Source organism: Octodon degus, unplaced genomic scaffold (assembly GCF_000260255.1).
Source record: "Octodon degus isolate 3935 unplaced genomic scaffold, OctDeg1.0 scaffold00122, whole genome shotgun sequence".
Lineage (NCBI taxonomy): Eukaryota > Metazoa > Chordata > Mammalia > Rodentia > Octodontidae > Octodon > Octodon degus.
In genome coordinates, this window is record NW_004524698.1 from 7783252 (window position 1) to 7806390 (window position 23139).

At 49.7% G+C, this 23139-nt stretch overlaps 1 protein-coding gene across 3 annotated transcripts in view; it reads left to right on the forward strand.

Moving 5' to 3' along the window:
* The window catches only part of Pemt (phosphatidylethanolamine N-methyltransferase), an 82144-nt gene that overhangs the window by 49287 nt on the left and 9718 nt on the right, over window positions 1–23139 (forward strand). For all 3 annotated transcript variants that reach the window (XM_023700116.1, XM_004640336.2, XM_023700117.1), the window contains exon 3: window positions 10728–10843. In XM_023700116.1, the coding sequence (XP_023555884.1) occupies window positions 10728–10843 (116 nt within the window). The remainder of the gene's footprint in view (window positions 1–10727; window positions 10844–23139) is intronic.

Sequence of the window (23139 nt, forward strand, 5' to 3'; positions counted from 1 at the left end):
TGATTTCTTCTATACCTTTCTGCAGTTGTTTCTTTACTTTGGACGCTGTTATTTTAGAGGTTTCAGGTGTGTGATTGCCACTTTGTTCTATGCTATTTATGCTATTGTCTCCTGCATTTGATCTGGGTGGGCTCGGGATCTGAGAATGTATTTTGCTCCTTCTCTTTGTCATTTTGTATATCTCCTGACCTTTGGTGTCGAGCTTTGGTACAGTTATTATCTTAGCACCAGGTCCGGATCTACCAAGTTCAAGCTCATCCAGGTGGGTGTGGCTTGGGGCTGCCTGCTGTGCTCTACTTCTTCCTGCTGCAGCCCTTGGATGTGAACCAACTGTGCCTCTCTGGCAAGATGTTCTGCTCCTGGATCAGCTGGGTGGGTCTTGCCTCTAATCTCTCTTCAGGGAATTCTGCTCCAGGGTTCCACTCACATGCGGGGCCTGTGCTCTGGGTCTGATGAGGATAGAGCGACTCGGGGCAGTCTCACTCACATGCCAGGCCTGGGTTGAATGAGGTTCTGAAGGGTCCCAGGTGGTCCCACTCACATGCCAGGCCTGAGTTGAATGAGCGGTCTCACACACATGCTGGGCCTGGGCTCTGAGTCGAATGAGGATCCAGAGTGCCCCAAAGTCCCACATGGTGGGCCTGGGTCAAATTTTTTTTTTTTTTTTTAATGTATTTAGTACAAGGTCTGTTGGGTGTCACTACACCAATCAGACTCATAGTGATTCTCCTCTTTTTCTTTCTTTCACCCTATCTTATCTTTCTGTTTTCTCTCAAAAGACAAATGTCAGGGACAGAAGAGGTAGCCGTGCTGTTGAGTGTGACTGATGGACAGGTGTGAGTCCACTAGTGATCCTGCCTGCAGAAAGGCAGAACTGCAAGCTGCTGGTCTGGTGTGGATTTGGGCCAGACACACTTGTGTCGGGTGGAGCTACAGCTCTCTATGACCAAGTGGCTCCTGTCACTCCTGGCTATGGCTAGGAAGGAGTTACAGCAGCAATATTTGCCTGTGTTGGAGGTGGGGGTCCTAGCAGCAGGGCAAGGGAAAGGCAAGGGATCTAGGACCAGGCCAGAGTCCTCATCATGGGAACAGAGCAGGGGATATGGGGCTCTGCATCAGAGTTGGTCTCTAAGGATGCCATTCCCTTCTTTCCAGGCAGGCTTAGCCCAAAATTTGGGATATAACATCTTTTTTTCTTTTGGTATGGGAATCGAACTCAAATTTGTAGATAGGATATCATGTCCGCATCTGGTACAGCAATTAACCACTGGGAGGAATGTATGCAATGTGTTAATTATTGAAACTGTCCTACCAATTTGATTTGAAACTGTCTCATTGCTATTTGTTTATCAATAAAATTATGGGAAAAAAGAAAGAATTCACACTCCAGTTCAAAGAAACATTTTGCCACCTTAAAGCTGGCTCCTGTGCGCTTGAGGAGCCTAGCCCAAAATTTGGGATATAACATCTTTTTTTCTTTTGGTATGGGAATTGAACTCTTGATCTTGTGCTTGCCAGGCAGGTGCTATGCCACTGACCTGTATCCCCAGCCAGTGACATAACATCTTTACAAGCAAAGGCCCAGGGACACTTGGAAGGACACAGGGAAAGGAGCATTGCACTGTCATTACCCTCAGTCTTCCTACGTAGCAGATACTGTACTGTTCCACATCCTACCTAAGTTGTGAAGCACATGAAGTGGGGCTGACCTAAAGAATGGGACCACACCTCGCTGGACTGCCTGGGCCTGGCTCTAGGCCCAGCTCTGGGTGCATTTCCTAGGGATCAGGGGTGGGCCCATGCCTTCTACTCAGGCCAGGACATGTGAGAATTGCTCCAAGCAGGGCTGCCAGCCACATTGGTTGCGTGGGGCAGTCAGCCATGCCAGCTAGCGTGGGAGCTTGCAAGTGTAACAGTCCCTTATGAAAGGAATGTGGAAGAAAGTGACCCCAGTGCTTTTCCTGCCTGGTGAGGGAAGACAGCTCTGAGCCCCGCTCCTCTGCTCAAGCGCACAGGAGCCTCCTTTAAGGTGGCGAAATGTTGCTTTGAACTTCCCTGTATGGATCTCTTCTCAGCAGGGTGTGCTGATGGAGTGTGAATTCTTTTTTTCTTTCCATAATTTTATTGATAAACAAATAGCAATGAGACAGTTTCAAATCAAATTGGTAGGACAGTTTCAATAATTAACACACATTGCATACATTCTTCCTAGTGGTTAATTGCTGTACAAGATGCAGACATGATATCCTATCTACAAACACCATTAGAACAAATCCCTCTATTCATTAAGAGAATCTAACTATATATCTATCCTAACCACTTTGCATACACAGATACAAAATGGACATTCATCTGTATACCCTTTTTTTGTTAAGTTCCGTTATTTGAGTGTTATAGGTGTGTTAACTCAGCAAAATAATCTAAAAGAGTTCAGTAGTCCATAATAGTATTGGGTCTTCCGCCTGACTGGCAATGTCAGAAATTGTTGACCTGAGTCCCCCACAGCTCAACATAACAGCATGGCTTTACTTCTTATATGAGTGTGAGTTCTTAATGGAGGTGACAATGTTCCTAGGTTTCCAGGCCCAGGAGGATCTACTGTGGACTAGCTTGCTGGAGAACCCAGGACAGGTATAGGAGACTTTTGAATTTGGCCTGTGAAGCCAAGGATAGACCCTTGGAGTCTGATAAGAGAAGTCGTGCTCATGGGTTCATTGGCCTTGCTCAATGCCACTTTCCAGCCAGCTGGATTCTGTTAGAATTTGAGGACACGTGGCACTGCCCAAGTACATCTGTGTGACATCGCTATAGGTGAAGAGACGTCAAAGTGGTGGTTAGGGGCAATGGCAAGATGGAAGACAGCAGGCTTCCAGGGGGTAGAGAGGTTGTTGTAGAGCCTCTCTGTCAAAGCTAGGGTCTCTGGGGATATCTTGGGCATTCCCATAACTGACTGTACCTGGAGCCTGGGTTTTAATCCTTTCCCCTCACTGTATCCTGGGCAAGTCCTTCTGTAAAATGTCCCATTGCCCCTCATGGCACTGTCATGTGGACTCTTGGCAGGGTGTATATATGACAGTGTAAGTGCTGTGACATCTGCATGGTGGTTGTTTTTGTCTTATCTGTGTTTTCCCTCCCCAGAAAAGGTGTGTTCGAGAGTCTGAGGTCAAAGAAGAGAGCCAGAGTTAGAGGGAGCACTGCCATCTTGGCTCTGTGGCTGGGTAGACACTGGACAGGTGTACTCACCAAACCTGAGGGAAGGGAAGGGCTCTTTCTGGCTCCCTGAGGACCCTGACCCTGAGGGAATATGGGGACCTGTGCAAGCTCATGCTTTTCACTTCTTATTATGAAAAATGCATAATGAACTTGGACAATGTAATGACTCCTCTACCCCTGTGCCCATTATTCGGTGGTGTAGTCACCTTCCCACAGCTGGAACAAGTACTTGACACCCACAAATTAAGGAGAAATTTATTTTGGCTCATGGTTCAGAGTGTGTAGTCCATGGCTATCTGGTCTGAAGGCAGGAACAGTATGGCAGAAGGGGGTGGTAGAGCGCTTAATGCATGGGTAGATAGATAGGTGGTGGGATGGGTGGAACGGTAGCTAGGTGGTGGGTGGGTAGTGGACAGGTGGGTGGATGGATGGATGAGTAAATGAATGGGTGATGTGGAAGAGTTTCTCACAGCTAGAGTGATGTAGTGCTTGGGATGCAGTGATGGACACACTATTGGAAATCTTAGGAGTGTGAGTTTGCCGTACTGTACCTGCTGCAGGGTGTATTGGAGTCTCGCATGTGTGGACAAGCCCTGCATGGTTCTTTGACAGGCCTCCCATGTGACCTTTCACAGAAGCCTGCAGAACTCTAGCAGCTCACATAAATGAGGTCTCAGTCCACATAAATGAGTGTGTCCAACACTGCTAATCTACCAAATACCCGAGATAATCAACAGACAAAGAAAAAAAGGTCTGTTTACTCAGTTTTGTAACTTTTAGTCCATGGTCTGGTGGCCCTTTGGCTTTGGGTTGACGGTGGCATACCTCAGCACAAGTGTGTGGTGGAGCAAAGTCACTCATTTTATGGCAGGAAAGTGAAAAAGAGGACAGATGGCTGGGGTCCCACAACCCCCTTTTGGGGTACACCTTAAAGACCTGAAGATGTCACAGTAGGCCTCACTTCCTAGAAGTTCTACTACTCCCAGTGGTGCCAAGATGAAGATCAAGCCTTTAACATGTATTTTTTGGGGGGCATCAGGTCCAAACTATAGTAAGAAGTGAAGTCCAAAGGACAGAGAGGCTGTTCTTATCCCATCTGCAAGGGATGACAACCAGATTTCGCCACCAATGGTTAGACAGGATGACAGGCCCACTGGTATATCTTTTTTTTTAATGTACCTGCTTGTTGCAGGGTCTCACTATGCAGCTCCGAGTTGCAGTGATCCTCCTGTTTTCAGCCTCCCTAGCACTGGGATTACAGGCATGTGCCACTACACTCAGACTCTGTGGCCGGCTCAGCCCACCCTGGGGCAGGGTTGGCAGGCATGTGGTATTGGGGAATAGAACCTCAGTCTGCACTTGCCTAAGCTTGCTTAAGCAGGGACTTTAGTCCATTGAGCTATCCCACTGGCCCCCGGTATATCATTATAAAGATGTTTCACCACAAACTGGAAGTCTAGGGTGTTTTTTTTTTTTTTTTTTTTTTTTTTTGGTGGTACTGGCATCGAACTTGGGACCTTGTGCTTGATAGGCAGGCACTTAAATGGCTGAGCTATGTCCCCAGCCCCAAGCCTAGGTTTTAATATGAAAATACACAATGTTTTGATTCTTGGGCTATTTATTTTTGTGGGGCTGAAAATCAAACCCAGGGCTTCAGTTATCCTAGACAGACTACCACTGAGCAGCATCCCCAGCCACAAATATGTTTTAGAATCCTTTGAGTTTGATTAAAACACCTTTTGAACTACCTCTTGTGACCCTGTCAGAGACCAAAAATCTAGCCCCTGGGGTTGCCCAGATTAGAGCCCTAGAAACTGCCAGGAAGAAGCAGACCTGTCTCCTTAGAGGCCAAGCTGGCATTGGCCTGAGGGAGACAGTCCTTATTCTTGGAGCTTCGGCCCCAAAGAAGCCAAGAGGCATTCATACCCTTGGGCCTGATGCCACTCGTCACCTGCCCTGACCCCTGGGAGAGAATGAGGACCTGTGTTTTGTATTTTCCAGCTGGCTCAGTTGTAGGAGGGGCAATTGAGTGATCTGCCTGCAAGCATTCAGCTGATTATGGCAGTCATCTCTAGGATGTGCCCCTGGAGTTCTATCCCTTCCAGTTTCCTCATGTTCTGCCGGCCTCTGTCTTTACTCTTCTGCCCTGGAATAGAGTCTGCAAGAGATCTGAAAAATAACAAGAAAATGGATCAGGGAAATATGGCCTAGCATAGCTGAGTTAAGCTGGTGACCCTCGGTAAAGGGTGCCCTCTCTCCAGACGAGGCTGCTGGGACAAATACAAGCCCAGAGCCCTAAGGAAATATGCTTTCAGGCAAACAGCAAGTCTTTTTTTATAGTCCCACATGACAGCTGGAATAACTAAGCTTTAATGTTATGCCATCTCTCTGCCATTTCAGTTTACCTGGGCATTCTATATTTGCTCGGTGGTTTGGATAGAAGATGGGATTCTGGAAATCTGAAAGATGAGCAAAACCAGAAGCAGTGACAGCAGAGTCCAGTCATCCTGCCTCCCACTGCACTGAGGGCACTTGCGTCACCCGTGCCTGGCCCCTTGCAGCCACCCTGGCATTGCACTTGCAACCAGCTTCCGGCTGCTTAATTGGACGAAGTGTGCAGCCGGGTGCCCGCAGAGGACAGTGGAACTGTCAGGCAGGGAGGGAAATTACCCTCAGATTCAGGGTGTTGAGCTGGCTGCTGGTTTATTGATTGCCTTGAAATAACAGTGGTTGAATTACAGCCAGGCAGGGTCAGAGTGGCCAGGGATTATACTGCGTTACGATGCATGCATTTTAAATGTATAGTTGTTCACTCTTGAGAGATGTCTGCGTCTTTGTCGCCCTGACCCCAACCAAGACTTTGAATATCTCCATCCTCTACAAGTCCTCCCCAGCCTTTCCTTCCCCCTCAACCTCAGCCCCCAAATGCAGGTGAACAATGCTTGGTTTTCTGTTCCTCTCAGCAGGTACTCAGCTTCTTTGTTTTGGGGCCTGGGATTGAATCCAAGGCCTTTTACATGCTAGGCAAATGCACACCCTGAGGCACACGCCTGGTCTTTGTGCTGGGTTTCTGAACAGATGAAGTCATATTCCAGGAGATGGAATGTGAGCATCTCAGACCGCAAGCCCTGCATTCCTCACTCTGCAGATGGGAAATGGTCCTGAGGATAAATTGGGCAGAGGGGGGGCCCCAGGCCCTGACTTCACTCTGACGTTGCCTGCTAGGAAGGAGGGTCAGCACCCCTCAGGTACAGGTATTTTCATTGTCCTGAAAGTATTACTTCATCAGCTGGAAGGGAAACCTTAGTGGACTCTGAAGGTCAAGCATGATCACAGGAGGTTCTCTCTGCTGCTTGGGAGGGCAGTTTTGTCTCCCAGGGCTCTCCAGCAGGAACCCCACAAGCCACTCTGACACCACTCCTGGGCAGAGCCAGTCTGCCTGGCTGCCTGTGCTGCATTTTCAGAGTCTCAGCAGCCCTCGGCAGTGATGGCAGCACACCTTAGTAGGCACTAGGACAAGCTTGGTTGATTCGGGTTGAATCTTAAAGTGGCATGTAAAAATAAAAAGCTTGGGCCAGCCTGATTAGCTCAGCAGACCAAAGCACCTGCTTGGGCAGAGCTCAGCAGCCCAGGTTCAATCCCTGGCGTGCTGGGCTGGCCTCACCCATGGGGCACGCTGAGATGGCGATTGAGAGTGGGCGTGGTAGCACACGCCTGTGATCCCAGTGCTTGGGAGGCTGAAAACAGGAGGATCACTATGAGTCCATTCTACGTCGTGAGACCCTGTACACCCTGTGGACCCTGTCTTAAATACAGAAAAAATAAAATAAAAAATAAAAAGCTTTTGCATCAAAGAGAAAAATGCATAGAATGATAGAACATGATTATAAATCGTGTATCTTATAAACTTGAATACCTAGAATACATGAAGAATGTGATTTAACAATAAGAAGATAATAAACCTGGTTTTTAAATGAGCACAGGACATTTCCTTCTCCAAAGGTATTTCTCCAAAGAAAGGATATAAGTGGCAATGAGCACATGAAAATATCCTTAACCTCATTAGGTAATGGAGAAAGGCAAATGAAAGCCATAAGTGCCACTTAAGATTTTAAAAAGTGGAAAATAGGTGTGAGAGAGCGTGTGGAGAAACCAGACTCCTTGTGCCTTGTCAAATGGCATAGCTACTGTGGAAAACCTTTGGCAGTTTCTCAGTAAATTAAAAACATTTAGCCTATGACCTAGCAATTCCATTCCTATGTATATACTCAGGAGACACAAAAACACATGTCTGCACAAAACTTGCACATGAGGGTTCACAGCAGCATTACCCATACTAGCCAGAAAGTATAAACACAAATGTCCCTTGGCAGCTGATTGGAACAAAATGTGATATCTTTATATAATAGAATCATAATCAGCCACGAAAAGGAATATGAAGTACATTTATGCTATTACATGGATGAATTTTTTTTTTTTTTTTCCTGAACCGGGGATTGAACTCAGACCCTTGCGCTTGCCAGGGAAGCGCTTATTCTACTGAGCCATCTCCCCGGCCCCTACATGGATGAATCTTGAAAACATAATACAAAGGGCAGGAAGCCAGATACAAAGACCACATATTGTATGATTTTGTTTATGAAACATTCCAGAATAGCAAATCCATAGGAACAGCCTACTGGGGGTTGCCAGAGGCGGGGAGTAGAAATGGGATGTGGCTACTGATGAGAACAGTGTTCTCTTTGGGGTGAGAGAAATATATATTCTGGGATGAGGTCATGGTCATAGTCACACAACTAAAAATCATTTTGAGTTTTAGCTGGGCGTGGTGGCGCATGCCTGTAAGACCAGCACTTTGGAGGCTGAGGCAAGAGGATCCTCATTTTCGAATTCAAAGCCAGCCTGCTTACGTAGTGAGTTCACGTCCAGCATGAACTGCATAGTGAGTCCCTGTCTCAAAAAGAAAAAAAAAATCATTTTGAGTTAAATGTTAAAAAGTTTTGAAAGGGGGCCTGCCCCTTAGCTCAGTTCTTTAAGTGGCTGCTTCAACAAAGCCATCAGGCTCAGGTTGCTGTGGTTCGATCCCCACAACTCAAGCCAGCCAGTCATGCCTTGAAGGCATTCAGAGCAAAAAAAAAAAGAAAAAAAAAGTTTTAAAAGTATGAAATGACCCTTAGTAGTATGATGTCTATGGCCCTGGGCCTGATGGTGCCCCTTGTAGGCTGGACTGTGTGGACCCCTGCCTAACCTTCAGCATCCTGCACCTTCCTGGCTCTTCCAGCTCTTCTCTTTCTTCTGCTGAGAAAAGATGAGCTTCCCACTTGGCCCACAGTCCACGGAGGCCACCTGCCCGAAGAGGTCAAAGAGCTGTTTACTTTCCAGGAGAGCTGGCAGCTGTGCCAACAGCTGGCTGAGGAAAAGGCCCACGAAGGAGTTCCTCCCTTGCCCTCTTTTCTATAGCACCCCTGACTCACCCTTCCCTTAGTGCCACTTCCCAGAAATGCTGAGGACAGGCTGAGGTGGGCACTGGGACTTGTTCAGTGGCTGCTTCCTGGGAGATAAAGTCAGTGGCCTTGGGCCAGAGCTTCTGTGGGTCCTGGAACCAGTGATTACTCGGTAGTTGTTAACCTCTGGGAAAGGCAGGTCCATCAGGGAAACAGGGTTGGGTTCCACATAGAGCACTGGGGATTGGGATAGTGACAAATGGCCCCTCTGGCCCTGATGTTCCCAGGACTCTTGTCTCAGCACTTGCAGAAGCCTTCATGATTCTTCCTAACAGATGCTCCTCTAATACAAAGGAGGCACACCCTAATAAACACATTGTAAATTGAAAATACTGTAAGTCCGTGCATTTAATACCGTTGATCTACTGACATCACAGCCCAACCTTGCCTGCCTTAAACATGCTTGTGTCTTTCATCTTTGCCCACAGTCGGGCAGACTCATCCAACAAAGCATCATCAAATGTTGAACAGTTCATGTACTGAATACTAGTGTCTACAAAAGTCTGGCCATGTAGTCCAGTGCAGAGGCTCAGCGTTTGCCCTTGTGATCTCAGGGCTGACCCAGGGCTGTGGCCTGCACCCAGCATCATGAGAGAGGTGTGTGCTCCATAACTCTGGCCCAGGAAAAGGCCAACTTCAAAATCGAAAGTACAAATACTGAAAACATATTTCTTTTGTACTATCAGAAAGTTGGGGATTTTTAAGTCAAAGCACACTGTAAGTGGGGGACCATCTCCATATGCACACACCCGTAGATACAAATTCATTTTCAGAGCTGACAAAGTGACCTGCTCATGTCATTAGAACCCCAGACTGCCTTTGCCATTCTGCACCCCTTTGGCCTGGCCTCCATCTCCTTTCTTTGGCCTATGCATCCATTTGTGCACTGGGATAGGTATCATAGTGGAGCCCCCAGGGGCCAGGGAGCTACTGGAGAGGCCTGAGGGCCCCCTGCCTGCTCCTCTCCACTGCTAGCTTCTGGATAGGAAAGTCACAACATGATTAAAAATAAAAGGCTGTGTCTAAAAGTTACATATTTTGGAAGTTTGTGCCTTGGAGAAGGGCTTAGAGGGGCACTGGTGGGGTTGACCGGCTTTCCTTCTTTAGTTTTGGCCCTGGTTTGGACACTGGCTCTCCCCAGTGGTGGCAGGAGCAGGTCTGGACCTGGCTGCACTTGTGAAGCCAGCCATGCCCCCGGCCTTCCTTTGTGCTCCTCACTTCCTGCTTCGTGGCTGCTGGGCCTTTTTGTGTGAAGGGACCTTTTTAACTTCTGGAATGACTTCGTGTATTGTTGTAGCACGGGAGTGATGAACCTGTAGCACGTGTACTGCTTTGAGCACACAGCCCTCTCTGCAAGGATGTCACAAAATTTGTGAGGTTTTTTTTTTTTTGTTTTTTTTTTAATATAAACTAAAAGCACAGAACTCAGGTTTATTTATTTATTTTTATGTATTTGGTAAGGGTCTCAGTATACAGCTCAGACTCCTAGCGATCCTCCTGTTTTCAGCCTCCCCAGCACTGAAACTACAGATGTGCCTGCCTGGACCCTGTGGCCAGCTCAGTATGCCCGGGATGAAGCTGGCACAGTAATGGGGATCGAATCCTGGTCCTTGTGCTTGCCTAACCAGGCGCTTAGTCCACTCAACTATCTCTCTGGCCCTGCTGAACTCAGTTTAATTGCAGTGTTTAATTTGGGATTGCAGTTTGGGCACTTGGTGTCTAAAAGGTTCACCATCGCTGACTTAGAACCATCCTCCTCCAAGAGCTTGTGGTTATTTGGTTGGCACTTACTTCCCACAGGCCCTGGTCCATCCAAACTGGACTAGGAGATGTGGAAGTCCCTACAAATCCTTGGAAGTGAATCTGGCTGCTGCTGGTGACACAGCAGGTGTCCCATGTGGTTTGTCCTTGTCACTGGGGCTTGATCCTGGGGACAGAGTGGCTCCCCTCACGCTGCCTTGACTCTCCCACATGCCTAACATCTCACTATCTTCTCTGTTCTGGGTGCAGGTTGCAAGATGGGAGCATAGAACCCGCAAACTGAGCCACGCCTTCAGATCCCCGCACCTCGCCTGCTACTCTCTGGGTGGTGTCATCTTGCTGCTGAATGTCCTACGCTCACACTGGTAAGCCCCCAGACTGGCCTGCTCAGGCAGGCTGTTGTCACTGTGAGAATGCACAGCTTGGACACAAATGGCTGTGTTGGGTCCATTAGAATGTCGGGAGCACAGTGTCTCGATGCACGGTGAACTCTGTTCTCAGAGCCCTCCTACCATAGCAAGACCCCTGACTCCTGTGTCAGCAGTGGAGTCCTAGTGACCTCAGAAAGGGAACAATGAATGTGACGGTTCTATTGGACAAGGGGTGGGGGATGGAGGAGCAGAGGAGACATTACCTCAGTAGCCCTTGTTCTCACATACCCAGAGTCTTCTCTAAGAAGTGCCAGGACAGGGGGCAGATGTCGTGGTTGGGAGTTCTTCATAGCCGTGGACTCCCCAAGCCGAGGTCTAGGGGCTCAAGCTTGGACCAGTGTCTAAAAATCAGTTTGTCCTTCTGTGGTCTTGGTACTGTTACCTTCCTGCCAGCAATGAAAAAGATCAGAGTGATGACTGGATCTGTTGATAAAGGCCAGGCCAGGCCAGACCAGGCTCTGCATCCCTGCTGCTGCACAGGGAAGATAGTGACATGGAGTTGTCAGACATTGGTGGAGCTCACTGTGGCTCTGGCTCTCTCTGCACCTCAGGTCCTTGTCACTGTTCCAGTCTCTCCCTAATCCCAATTCTGTTTAAGCTACTGTGATAGCTCATAGGCTGAATGTGATCCAAATGAAGAAGTGGCCAGATATAGGATGCATACCCGTAATCCCAGAACTCTTGTGAGACTGAAGCAGGAGGAAGTCAAGTTCAAGCCCAACATGGACAACTTAGCAAGACCCTGTTTCAAAATAAAAAATAAAAAGGGTTGGGGATCTAGTTCAGTGCAAAATCCCTGAGTTCTACTTTCAGTGTTGCAAAACCACAAAAACATAAGGAAGTGGCCCAGCGAATCCTATATAGGTAGTTTAGAGTCTCTGGTGGCCCTGTGCACTCTCCAGGGAGCTGGACACTGGGGGCTGTTTTGCAGCTGCTGCCTTGGATAAGGCCTGTGTGGGTGGTGTGGCCCTCCCCACTGTTCTCAGCCTACCTGGTTCAGCAGGTCTAGGATGCACATCTGAAGTGACCTTGATGCTCAGTGCCCAGTACCTGGTGGGGGGAAGCTGGTAGGGGTTGAGGGACAGGGGTGACAGGCAAAACTCACTCAGATGAAGTGAGGACATGGCTCAGGCTTCTCTTCCACAACCAGGGCATTCTCTCTGTCATCAGCATCTGCACTTGTCCCTTCTCAGAGCAAAATGTGTGGTGGGGTAGGAGAAGGGCTCTATGTGGTCAGCCTCACTGCTGGACCTTGGCTTGTGGTCTGTGCCTCTTTGCCTCTTGGCCTGGGGTTGCATGCCGTCTCCAAGCCAGGAAGGTGTCTCAAGGGTCTTGGTCCTCAGAGGCAGCAGTCTCTTGGCACCTGGCCTGCACCTGGCCTGAGCTGGAACACAAAGACTCTTGCCCAGAGGTGTCATTCATCCTAGGACAGGCAAGGACATGGCTCTCAGTGCCTCATGGTCATCACCAGAGCTGTTGGACTGCCCAGCCTTGGGAGCATTCTCACATATGTCCCATTGTGTAGATGAAGAAAGTAAGGCTTGGTAGGAAGCACTGATATGTCCAGGATGTCATAGCACTCTGAGGAAAGACCTGATCGTTTTAGGCTGGAGGATTGGGGCAGTGCCAGTGGCACCTGGCTAGACTCTTGAGTAGGAGAGGGGTATGGGCCTTTTCTAGCCATGCCAGCTGGGAGGCCACCTGTCAACTATCCCTATAGAGGTGGGATATCAGGCTGTTCCAAATAGAGGCATGGGTCCTCTAGACCCTCAGCAGCTGAGGAGGCTGGGGCTGGGGCTGGGGCTGCTGGCAAATTGGGAACTCACAGAAGCAGTGTTGGTGAGAGATGCAGAGAGCTGGAGAGGATGAGAGACCCATTTCTGGGCTGAGCATGCCTCAAGAGAAATGGGTAGAGTGCCACAGCTTCATGGCACTGCTTAGCTGGGCCAGATCAGGAGACTATGTGGAAACACTGGCCTGCTCCCCAGATACTCGTGCCCCACTGCAAGCCTCCCTGCCCCCCTTCTCTCTGGACTACACAGCTCTGTCCTCATTGGCCATCTAGTTCAGACCTCCAAACTAGTCCAGGCCTTTCACATGCCATGTGGCCCCACCCACCTGCTGCCACAGATTGCTGCCACCACTGTGCTGGGCATACTGGGATCTCACTGGGGCCCAGTAATGCCAGCAGCTTCCCCAAGGGAACACTTGAGCCCAGTTCATCAGTTGAGGAGAGGGGGCTTTGCTAGATAGCTCAGTTGTTTAAAGCCTGCTTGGTCAAATGCAGTCAGGTGCAGGGGACTGAGGTTTGATTCCCCAGCTCCACAAGCTGCACCAGACCTGCCCTTAAGGCAGCCTGAACTAGCAAAAAAAAAAAAAAAAAAGAAAAGAAAATCCTCCTCCAAAATCCCTCATCAGTTGAGGAGTCCGAGGCTGTAATAAAGCAAGGCCAGCTCTTGTGACCTGAGCCCTCCTGCAGGCTCTGTGGGTCCTGTCCCTGGGAATTGCTTTGTGGCTCAGCTCAGCTCTGACTGTCTGCCCAGCCTTGTCTTAGGAAGGGAACTTGCTCGAGCTGGAAGCCAAGGAATCATCCTGGATGGTTTTCAACATCTTCATGATCAGTCTGCCAGCACAGGCTGGATCTGCCCAGGACCAGCTCCCCGGATACTCGCGCCCCACTGCAAGCTTCCTCCCACCCCTCTCTCTGGACTGCACAGCTCTGTGCTCATTGGCCTGCTAGTCCAGGCCTCTACAGTCACAAGAGTGACTGCCATTTGCTCTGAAGAAGCAGCAATGATTTCAGTTAAAGCAGATTAATAGTTGTATCTCTTTATGGGATTTGTTACTAAAATACCTTTCTAACATTTGTGTCCTTTATGTAAATATTTTAATAATTGCTATATATTTTAAGTAAATAATAAAATAAAGACCAACAACAACAAAAACAACAACAAAAGAAACTGCCTTTCACATGCCACGTGGCCCCACCCACCTGCTGCTGCAGTTCCCGGTCACCTCTACCCTGCTCTCACCACAGGGCTTCTGCAGGTTCTGCTGCCCACTTGCCTTTGGCCTGGCTTTTCCTCTTGCGTTACCTTGTGGCATCTGCAGCACTGCAGAGAGCAGCCAGCCTGGGCTCCTGCTCAGCCCCACAGCTCCTGGGTGCCTCTCTGTTCCTTTATAGGTTTTCTTACCTAATGGAGACCACCTCTGCTGAGGGACCTTAAGGATATGAATCTGTCTTGCTGGCAGGATGTGCTCAGGGCCGCTGATAATTATAAGTTTTTGAGACTAAATGCAGAATGGATGAACCTGAGCTAGGAGTTCAGAAGCCCATTTCCAGCCTAGACTACCAACTTCTTGGAGTTCCAATCCTCTCAGATACCTCCAGTTGTGGCTGGTGATGTAGCTCAGCAGTTCAGCGCCTGCCTGGCAAGCATGAGGCCCTAATTTCGAGGTACCATTAAAAACAAAAACAAACAAAACCCAAATAAACAAAAAGCCTCCTGCTGTACTCAAATTGCCTGGCTGCTTGGGCCCTGCTTCTCTAAGGGCCTTGTTTGATTGTGTTCATGGTACTGGCCTGCAGATGGGTCTAGATACCAGGTGCAGTGGTGCATGCCTATAATCCCAGTACCCAGAATATTGAGGCAAGAGGATCACTGCAAGTTTGAGGCTAACTTTGAGTACATAGTAAGTCCAAGACCAACCTGAACTACAGGATGAGACCTTGTTTCCAAAAACAGATGGGTCCAGCTTTGTTTCCCATGACACAGAAGCCACAGGAAGAACCTGGCTAGAGCCTAAAGAAAGGCATGAGCCAGCCTCAGATAGGCTGTGTCCATCCTGTCTTCCTGGCTGCTACAACCCTGAGCCACCCAGCAGGAGACTCCCCTCCCCAGCAAAATCTAGGAGCCTCCGACAATAAGCACCTGGCCTGCACATGATGGTGCTTAGCACCGTCCTTGCTTCCCAGCCTGATGTTGCCCAGAGTGCCGCATACTTAGCACCTGCAGCCCTTTGGGAACGCTCCCTGGGACCTGCTCAGAGTTGTAAAGCCAGTGACTAGAGGAAGAGGATGCAGGTTAGAAGTGCAGAATGCACAGCACAGAGCGGCCTGCAGGGTCTCCTGCTCCCTGTGGCTAGTCCTCAGATGTTCCTGATGACACTGTCTTGGTCACACAGCAGTCAGGTGTTTAAACAAGTGCATGCATCTGGCATGTGGCACTTCTGTGACAGTGTATGTTGGGCCCTCTTGGGCTTCCTCACTACCATGTGGAGCTCCACTGTGGAGCTCTCCAAGACAAAGACACACCTCATTTTCTCTTCCCTAGGCCACTTGAGTTGTTCCAGCCCTGTGCTATGTTCAGTGCTGCTCTAGGGCAAACATTCTCTGGAAGTCGCCAGCCGGATCAGTGTGTGACCTGCCCATTCCTGTAAACTGGCCAAAAGTCTGCTTCTGTCCCTTTTGCATACAACCCCAGTAAATCTTAGATGACCTTGGTCTGGACTGGGTAAAGATAGCTGCAGGTAAGGTGGTTGTGGTGGGAAATAGGGAGCCACGGAAGGGTTTAGAGCAGGGGAGTGAATTAATGACCCCATCCTATTTTTTATTTGGGAAGGCTTCTTTGCCTACCTGAGCCAACCTCACCTGTACTGTCCAGTGGAGAGTTCCTCCTTCTAGAAGGAGGCCTTGCCGGGGCAAGGAGGTAACATCCTGAGAACTGAGCAGTGGGAGGCATATTCCTGCCCCTGAGCAGGGAGCACCTAGGTCGCTCCCTCAGAGGCCAACCTCCAGGCAGACACCTTTTGACCCCACACTGGCTGCGAGGGAGGTTTAGTTGTTTGGGTTGCAGATGGACCATCCTCCCCTGGGGGCCCTGGCTTGCTGGAAACTCAGCTGTGGGGAGATGTCATAGCCTCCTTTCTCTCCTTCCCTGCCAGCCCAGGAAGCCAGCCTGACTGGGCAGCTCAAGTCCTGGGAATTGCTCTGTGGCAGGAGAATTTTGTCTTTTCTTCCATTCTCCATGGGTGGGGCATGCAGACACTCAGGCCCTTCTGGGGGGAGTGGAAAGAGGCCAGGACCCCAGGACTAAGAAGCCCTGCCAGCTACTGAGACTGTCACTTCAGGCTACAGGAAGTAACAGATGATTCAGAGTCCTGGACTTCCAAGGTCTTGGCTCCCTGAGTTCAAATGAGGGCTTAAAGGTTGGCAAATTGTACCCCAAAAGTCACTGCACCAGTTCTGCTTTTGGCTCAACAACCAAGAATGGTTTTATATGGATACACTTTTAAAATTGTAAAATACACATATATAAATTTTATCACTTGGGTGTAGCTCAGTGACATCAAATACTTTTTTGATGTTTCATATCCATCACTACTTTTCATCTCTAGAACCTTTTTTTTTTATCTTGTAAAGTTAAAACTCAATATCTGTTAAGCACCTAATTACCCATGCCCTTGCCTCCAGCCCAGGGCAACTCCAATCTGCTTTCTTTCTGTGAATTTGACTGCTTTAGGGACCTCATATTAGTAGAATCAGGCATTAGTTATCTTTTTGGGATGGGCTTGTTTCACTTAGCATTGTGTCCTCAGGTCCATCCATGTTGGAGCATATGCCAGTGTTTCCTCCTTTTAAGGCTGACTAATAACCGCTTCATGGATAAGCCGCATGGTGTACCCGCTCACTCGCAAGTGGACACCTGGGGTGTTTCTACATTTTGGCTGCTGTGAATAATGCTTCTGTGGACATGGGGATACAAGTGTCTTTGGGAGACCCTACTTTCAGTTCTTTGGGGATGTCTTAGTTACTTTCTCATTGCTGAGAAAAATACCCAACACCCACAAGTTAAAGGAAGAAAGGCTCCTTTTAGCACAGTTCAGAGAGGTTTTAGTCCCTAGTCAGCAGAATGGCATTGCAGAGTGGCGTGGAGAAACAATCTCTGGCATGGCAGGTAGCAAACAGTGAGCCTCTCTTCTTTCCCTTTTTATTCCCTCCATGCTACGAGCCTATCGGTGGGATCCACCCACACCCAGGGTGGGTCTTTCTTCTTCAGTAAATCCATCATATATACCCAGAATTATGCTAAGCCCATTAGTGGACTAATCTAGTAGTGGGCATCCGTGATACAGTCACTTTCTAAAAGCCCCTCATAAGAGTGTATGAGGTTTGGGGGGGATCTAAATATGAGCTATAGCAAAAAGTATATTGTGGGTCTGGCCCCTCAGCTCAGTTCTTTAAGTGGCTGCTTCAACAAAGCAGTCAGGCTCAGGTTGCTGTGGTTCGATCCCCACAACTCAAGCCAGCCAAACCTGCCCTGAAGGCATTCGGAGAAAAAGAAAAAGTATATTCCTAGAAGTGGAATTGGTGGGGGTATATATATATATATATATATATATATATATATTTTTTTTTTTTTTTTTTTTTTGAGGATCTGCCAGACTGTTGCGCATCGCAGCTGCATCATTTTATGTTAATATTGTACCAGCAATTCACTAGCCTTCCGTTTTCCTCATACCCCTACCAACCCTGTTATTTTCTGCCTCTTTACTAGTGGTCGTCCTAATAGGTAGGGAGATGGCATCTCTGTGGTTTGATTCATACTTCCCTGATGGACGTCCTCTGAGTGTCCCTGAGTTAGGGCTATAGTGGCCTCTCCATTTTGATCAGAGAAGCCTGGGGAAGGGCAGGTCCATCTCTTCCCTTCATATGCGGGTTGGCCCTCAATAGGCTGCTCCTTCTCTCTGAGCTTTTGATTTCCTGCCTGTAAAATGGAGCAATAGTCACTTTCGTGAGGGATCCAAATGGAAAAGTAGGAGTTGATGTGGGCTGTGAGAAGGTACATTATTGTCCCCCACTTGCCAGGTTCTCAGGAGTGTGTGCTACACCCCATGGGACTTCAGTGAGGGTGCGTGGAGTGAGAGAGCTTTCCTGAGGATGTGGCCTTGGAGCCCTGTGCAGGCTGAGCTGAGTTAGGCTGCTGAGGAAGGCTCATTGGGGACCCAGAACGAGTGTATGGTAGAGTATCCAGCCCCTGGGGAGGGGGTCAAGGGATGGTGCACTGAGCAAGGCAGGATGGCCTATGTGTATAGTCCTAGCTAGTGGGATAGCTTGAGCCTGGGAATTTTGGACTATGAAGGCAGAACAGGAAGACTCTGTTTCTTACAGAAAGAAGAAGGAAGGAAGAAAAGAGAGAAAGAAAACCTATCATGGTACAGTGGCTTCCCCCTGTACAGTCCCTAGAGAGCCTGCGGGCGTGATGAGGGAGCCTCTGAGCCTGGACCTGGCCTGCTCTCTAGTACTGATGCTTTCAGAGGGCTGGGTGGGATACTGCTGCTGGTCTTTGGTCCCTGGCTGGGGTCCCCTTCCTCCAGTACCCACACCAGTGCTGTATGTACCTTGCGGAGCAAGAGGCCAGGTCCTTCCAGGTCATTAAGGGATCCCAGTAGGGTCAGCATGGACTGTCTGCCTGCCTGCCCTTGGACCGTGCGCTCAGGACCCTGCGTCCAGCTTCTTGCAGACCACGGTCTTTCTCCCCAGACCTCTCCATCTCAGCATTGGCCGGACTGCCGTGTGCACAGCCAGCAGGCCCAGGGCTAGTTTCTCTTCAGACCTTTGAAATCAAAAGGCAGCGATCCGCATCCGCTTTTGTTCCTCCCCTGCACCCCCACCCATCCAACTGCTGCAGATCCTGATCCTACCTTGCTCAGGGCCCACACTCCTCGTCCTTCCTGCCCTGCCCCACATCTCTCTGCATTACTGATGTACAGCTCTTCACTGTGCACACTGGCAGGTGAGTTCACAAGGGCACAGGTGTGAGAGTGGGGAGTGGTGCGGGGAGGGGCTCAGAAGGAATCCCCTGGGGCCAGCAGCTGCTGGAGCCTCCCTCTCCTAGCACCCAGCACCCTCCCCTTCAGTCCATACGCACAGGCATGTATACTGTGTGTGTCAAAGTACACATAATAAAAACCACCATTTTTAGGTACACCAATGTGTAACACTTAGTCATTCCAAACATTATACAACCACCTTTTGTCTAGTTCTAGAATTTTTCCTCTACCCTGAATGATAGACTCAGCCCATGAGGCAGGCATCACCACCCCCGCCCAGCTCCTGGCAAATGCTTACCTGCTTTCTGTCACCATGAGTTTGCTTTTCTGGGCATTTTGGGTAACTGTTGTTTGACCCTTGGTCCTGGGGATCCAACCCAGACCTCATACAGGCTAGGTAAGCATTTTATGACTGAGCTATACCTCCAGCCCTTGTTCTGGACAATTGGGTGCATCTTCCCATCTCTGGGAAGGCATAGCTGCAGGAGGCAGGGGCTGTGTGCTCAGCAGGTGGGGCAGTGGGCAGAGAGTATACACATACACTTGAATTGAGTCTGGGTCCTGGCCAGGGTGTCCATAAGTGGCCACTTGGCAGTCAGCCTGCCTGGCCACCATGAGGCCAGGGCCTGAAATTCCTGGTGGGTCCCAAGATCCAGCTGGCCTGCATCAGCTGGTGGTGTGGGAGGACCAGACAAGATGAGGCACTTGTTATCCGGAGATGACAGCACTAAGCCCAGGCCTGAGTGGGCAGTTAGTGCAGTCCTGTTTGTTCTGGATGTGGAGTGTGATGGGGAGATATCTAGTACGGCCTCTTCCCCTCAACTCCTCACTGCCCAGCCAGCCTCTGCTGGACCTGGATGGCCTAGAGCTGTTTCTCTCTAGTGAGCCTACAGGGCTGTTTGGAGAAAGGCCTTGGGGAAAGGCATGTGGTTGCCCTGGTGAGAGCTGGCCTTGAAGGGCAGCCCTGGGCCTAGGCTGTCTTCCACCTGGGCAGTTGATAGCCATGGGAGGAGGCTTGCCTAGGTGGTCAGGGAGCCTCTGCATCTTTCATCACTCAGGCTGTGGAAGTCCATGCATGCATGCAGGCTGCTGGAGAACTGGAAAGGCAATGTGGTCAGGTCTCAGGGATCTTGGGGAAGTGAGGAGGGAGGAGGGTACAGTTCCACCAGGGTGAGGCCAGGGGCCAGGGGCCAGCAGCCTGCCACACCACTGAAGGCTGCTTTTTCACCCCAGAGTCTGAAGAGGTGGTTCAGGCTAGGATTCCCAGACGTGTGTGTCACTGGTCCCTTACAGGAAGGCAGGAGCCCCTCTTTTCAAAGCCCTGAGGAAACAGAAGCCTGTACCATCCTGTGCTCCTCTTCTACCCACCCCAACCTCTCTGTTTCCTTATTTGTAACATGGAGCACAATCTCTGTTGTTAGTGGGTTTTGGAGATACTTTGAAAAGGGGGGATAGCTTTCTTATTGTTCTTTTAGTACTTGTTCATTTTAATTGTATTAGGAGAATAAACCCCTCAAATGCCCAACTTCACAAATGGCTAGAGCTGGTCTCAAGATTGAAATAGGAAGAGCAAATTCATCTATGTAAGAAATAAAGGGGAGATAGGAAATGGGTGGCAGCTTGTCTTGAAGGGCTGAAGTCAGGGAAGTGCATGCTGTGGGCACCGGTTGCCCATGTGTCCCAGGCTCACGGTATCATCTACCTCCTGCCTCCCCATCAGGTATCTGGGATCTCAGTGGAGTGGGGGACAGGCAGCGTCAGGTCACATTGGTGACTGAAAGCTCAATCCAAGTTATAAAAATAGAAGCCGAGGCACACGCATGAGTCTCCACCCTCACCCCCGCCACCAGCGCAGAATATAGCCAAAGGAAATTGCTTCTCTTACCTCATTGTGCTGTGCAGTGCTTGGCAGTAGAGCCTTTTGTCCCTTCACTAATTCCCTGAGTGGAATGGCCTGTGCTTTCCTGGCTCACTGCAGGAGCTGGACGCTTGCTGCCTAATTGGGCATTGATTCCCGTAAGCCAGCCACTTGTGTCACAGAGCATTTGTGTCTGGTGGCTCAGGTTGGACCGCCAGGAAGAAGCCCCTGTGGACTTTTTGCAGACTCGTGGAGTAAATGACCTTCTATGCATTGTAGGGAGCCCAGCCTCACCCCTGCTGTTTGGAAGGAGCTCTCGCTCCTCTTTGCCAGCTAGCCTGGGCTGCAGCCGCAGGCCAGGAATTATTTGCAGGCCCTGGCCGACTGGGGCAGCCAAACACCTGTTTGGGGGTTCTTCTGCCCTTTACCTGGCCCCACACCTGCCCGTCCTCATCTTTCCAAGCTGAGCCAGGAAGTGGGCTGAGAGCCTCAGGTATAGCCATGTCCTCTGTTGCCTGGTGTGCACTACAGGTGAATTCTCTGTCAGAGGAAATTGCAGGTGATCCAGTGCAGAGTGTGAAACTGAGGCCTAGCAGCCCTGGTCCAGGATGAGGTCAGTCGTACCAGGTCTCCCTCCAGTGTGATCTTCTGGCCTCCTGGTCCCTGGCCTGGCCCCAGTACTCTTCCTTCATCTACACAACCCAACTGGCCTCCCTGTTCTGTGCTCCCACCATGTGTACAGAGTCCATTCCACACTCTACCATTCTGTCCTCTGCCACAGCCTCAAGGGAGACAGCCTTAGCAGAAGACTTTTCTGGAATGGTCTTTTCCCTCTCTCAGATCACTGAGGCCTCCACTGCAGCCCCCATGCTTCCTCCCTGAGCTTCTCCCAGTGTCTGCCTTGATTTCCTACCTTCTGTACTGTCTACAAGGCCTAGAGCTGTGGAATGCCCAGTATGTGCAGTCACTCAGCAACACACCCTTGTGCAAGGAGGTAGGGGAGAGCTCACCATCATATCTCAGAGGGGAAGACAGGCTGGGAACTCAGGTCTGTTGGCAGTTCCATTCCACTCTTTCTCCAAGAACTTGCACTTCTTTTGCAGCTGCTAGTGACCTGGAGAACTCATAGCAAGTGGCCTAGGCCAACAGGTGAGTCAGTGTCCTGGCCCGTAAGAGTACCACCTCTCAACACAGCCCCCACACACATTCTGTTACCTGAGTACCAGCTCTGCTTTGCCTGCACTTGCCTCTGCAGCTCCCTCCAACACTCTGCTGCTGTACACAGGGGAATGGGAGAGGATACCCAGGCTGGGAGTACCAAGCTTGATGTCCTCATTGGCTGAGTCTACAGTCTTAGGGCTGCCTAAAAGGCATGGTATGTGTGTGGCCACCTCTCACAACACAGGGTGCCCATGATGCCTGCCTGGCTCTGTGGCAGCATGGCCCTGAATCAAAGCTGGAAGCTCCATCTGGAGTGTAGGGTGACCCTGAGCCAGGCAGCAGGGGTGAGGAGGATGGTGGTGGGTGGAAAGCTGGGGGTGTGGGCAGCATGACCAGCAGCTGAGTCTGCCCCGACACACATGCACCACTGGTGAAAGGTCATCGACAGGCTTCTGCCACAGTGCTTCTTTCCAGGCCTCTCCTTTCCTCTCTGGCCCATCTGCTGGCCTGTGCCGTGTGCCTGGGAAATAGACCAAGCAGGAACAGCCTGGTTTCCATGAACAGAAAGTCTAGTTGGAAGGAAGAGTTCTGGGAGGCAGTTTAGTGCCATGTGAGGATTATGTTACCACAACTTGTACCAGGCTGTTAGCAGGTAGTTCCTTTAGAAATGGCTCACCAATCAAAAGCATTCCAGGTCCTACTTGCCTCAGACAAAGAATTAGGTGAGATGAGCCAAAAATAGTGCCAAAAGTTTATTTGAAAAGTGAGTAGTGAATGAGTATGAGAGAAACCAGCTCTGCGGAGTGAACTTGGGCAGAACAAGAGAAAGAAAAGATAAAAGCAAAAATAAAAGTATGCATTGCATATCTGCTGTATGGGCTCTCCATGGGAAGTCACAAAAGTGAGCTCCCTGTGGCATTTGGTCTTCTTTTATGCTGTCCACATCTTGTGGGAGCCTGCGAGAAGTTCCACGTACAAGATCCTGAGAATTATTTGGCACTGTTCTGGGATCTTGTTTGTAGTTGACAAATCCTGCTCATTTCCCCAGCCACCTTTGCCACACCTTATCTCCTGTGTCATGGCCAGGGAGAGAATGAAAGTGGTGGAGTCATTCTAGGAAGAGACTGGCAAATGAATATACCCTGCTGGATGGATGAATGTGCAGATGGGTAGATTGTGGATGGGTAGACAGATCGATGGTGTATGCATGGATGCATTGAAAGGTAGCTGTGTAGATTGGTGGGTAGGTGGATGGATAGGTAGATGGACAGGTGGGTAGATAGATTGGTGAATGAATAGGGTGGATGGAGAAGTGGATGAGGAGGTGGGTAGAAGGGTGGATGGGGGTGAATGGGTGGGTAGATGGATAGATGAATAA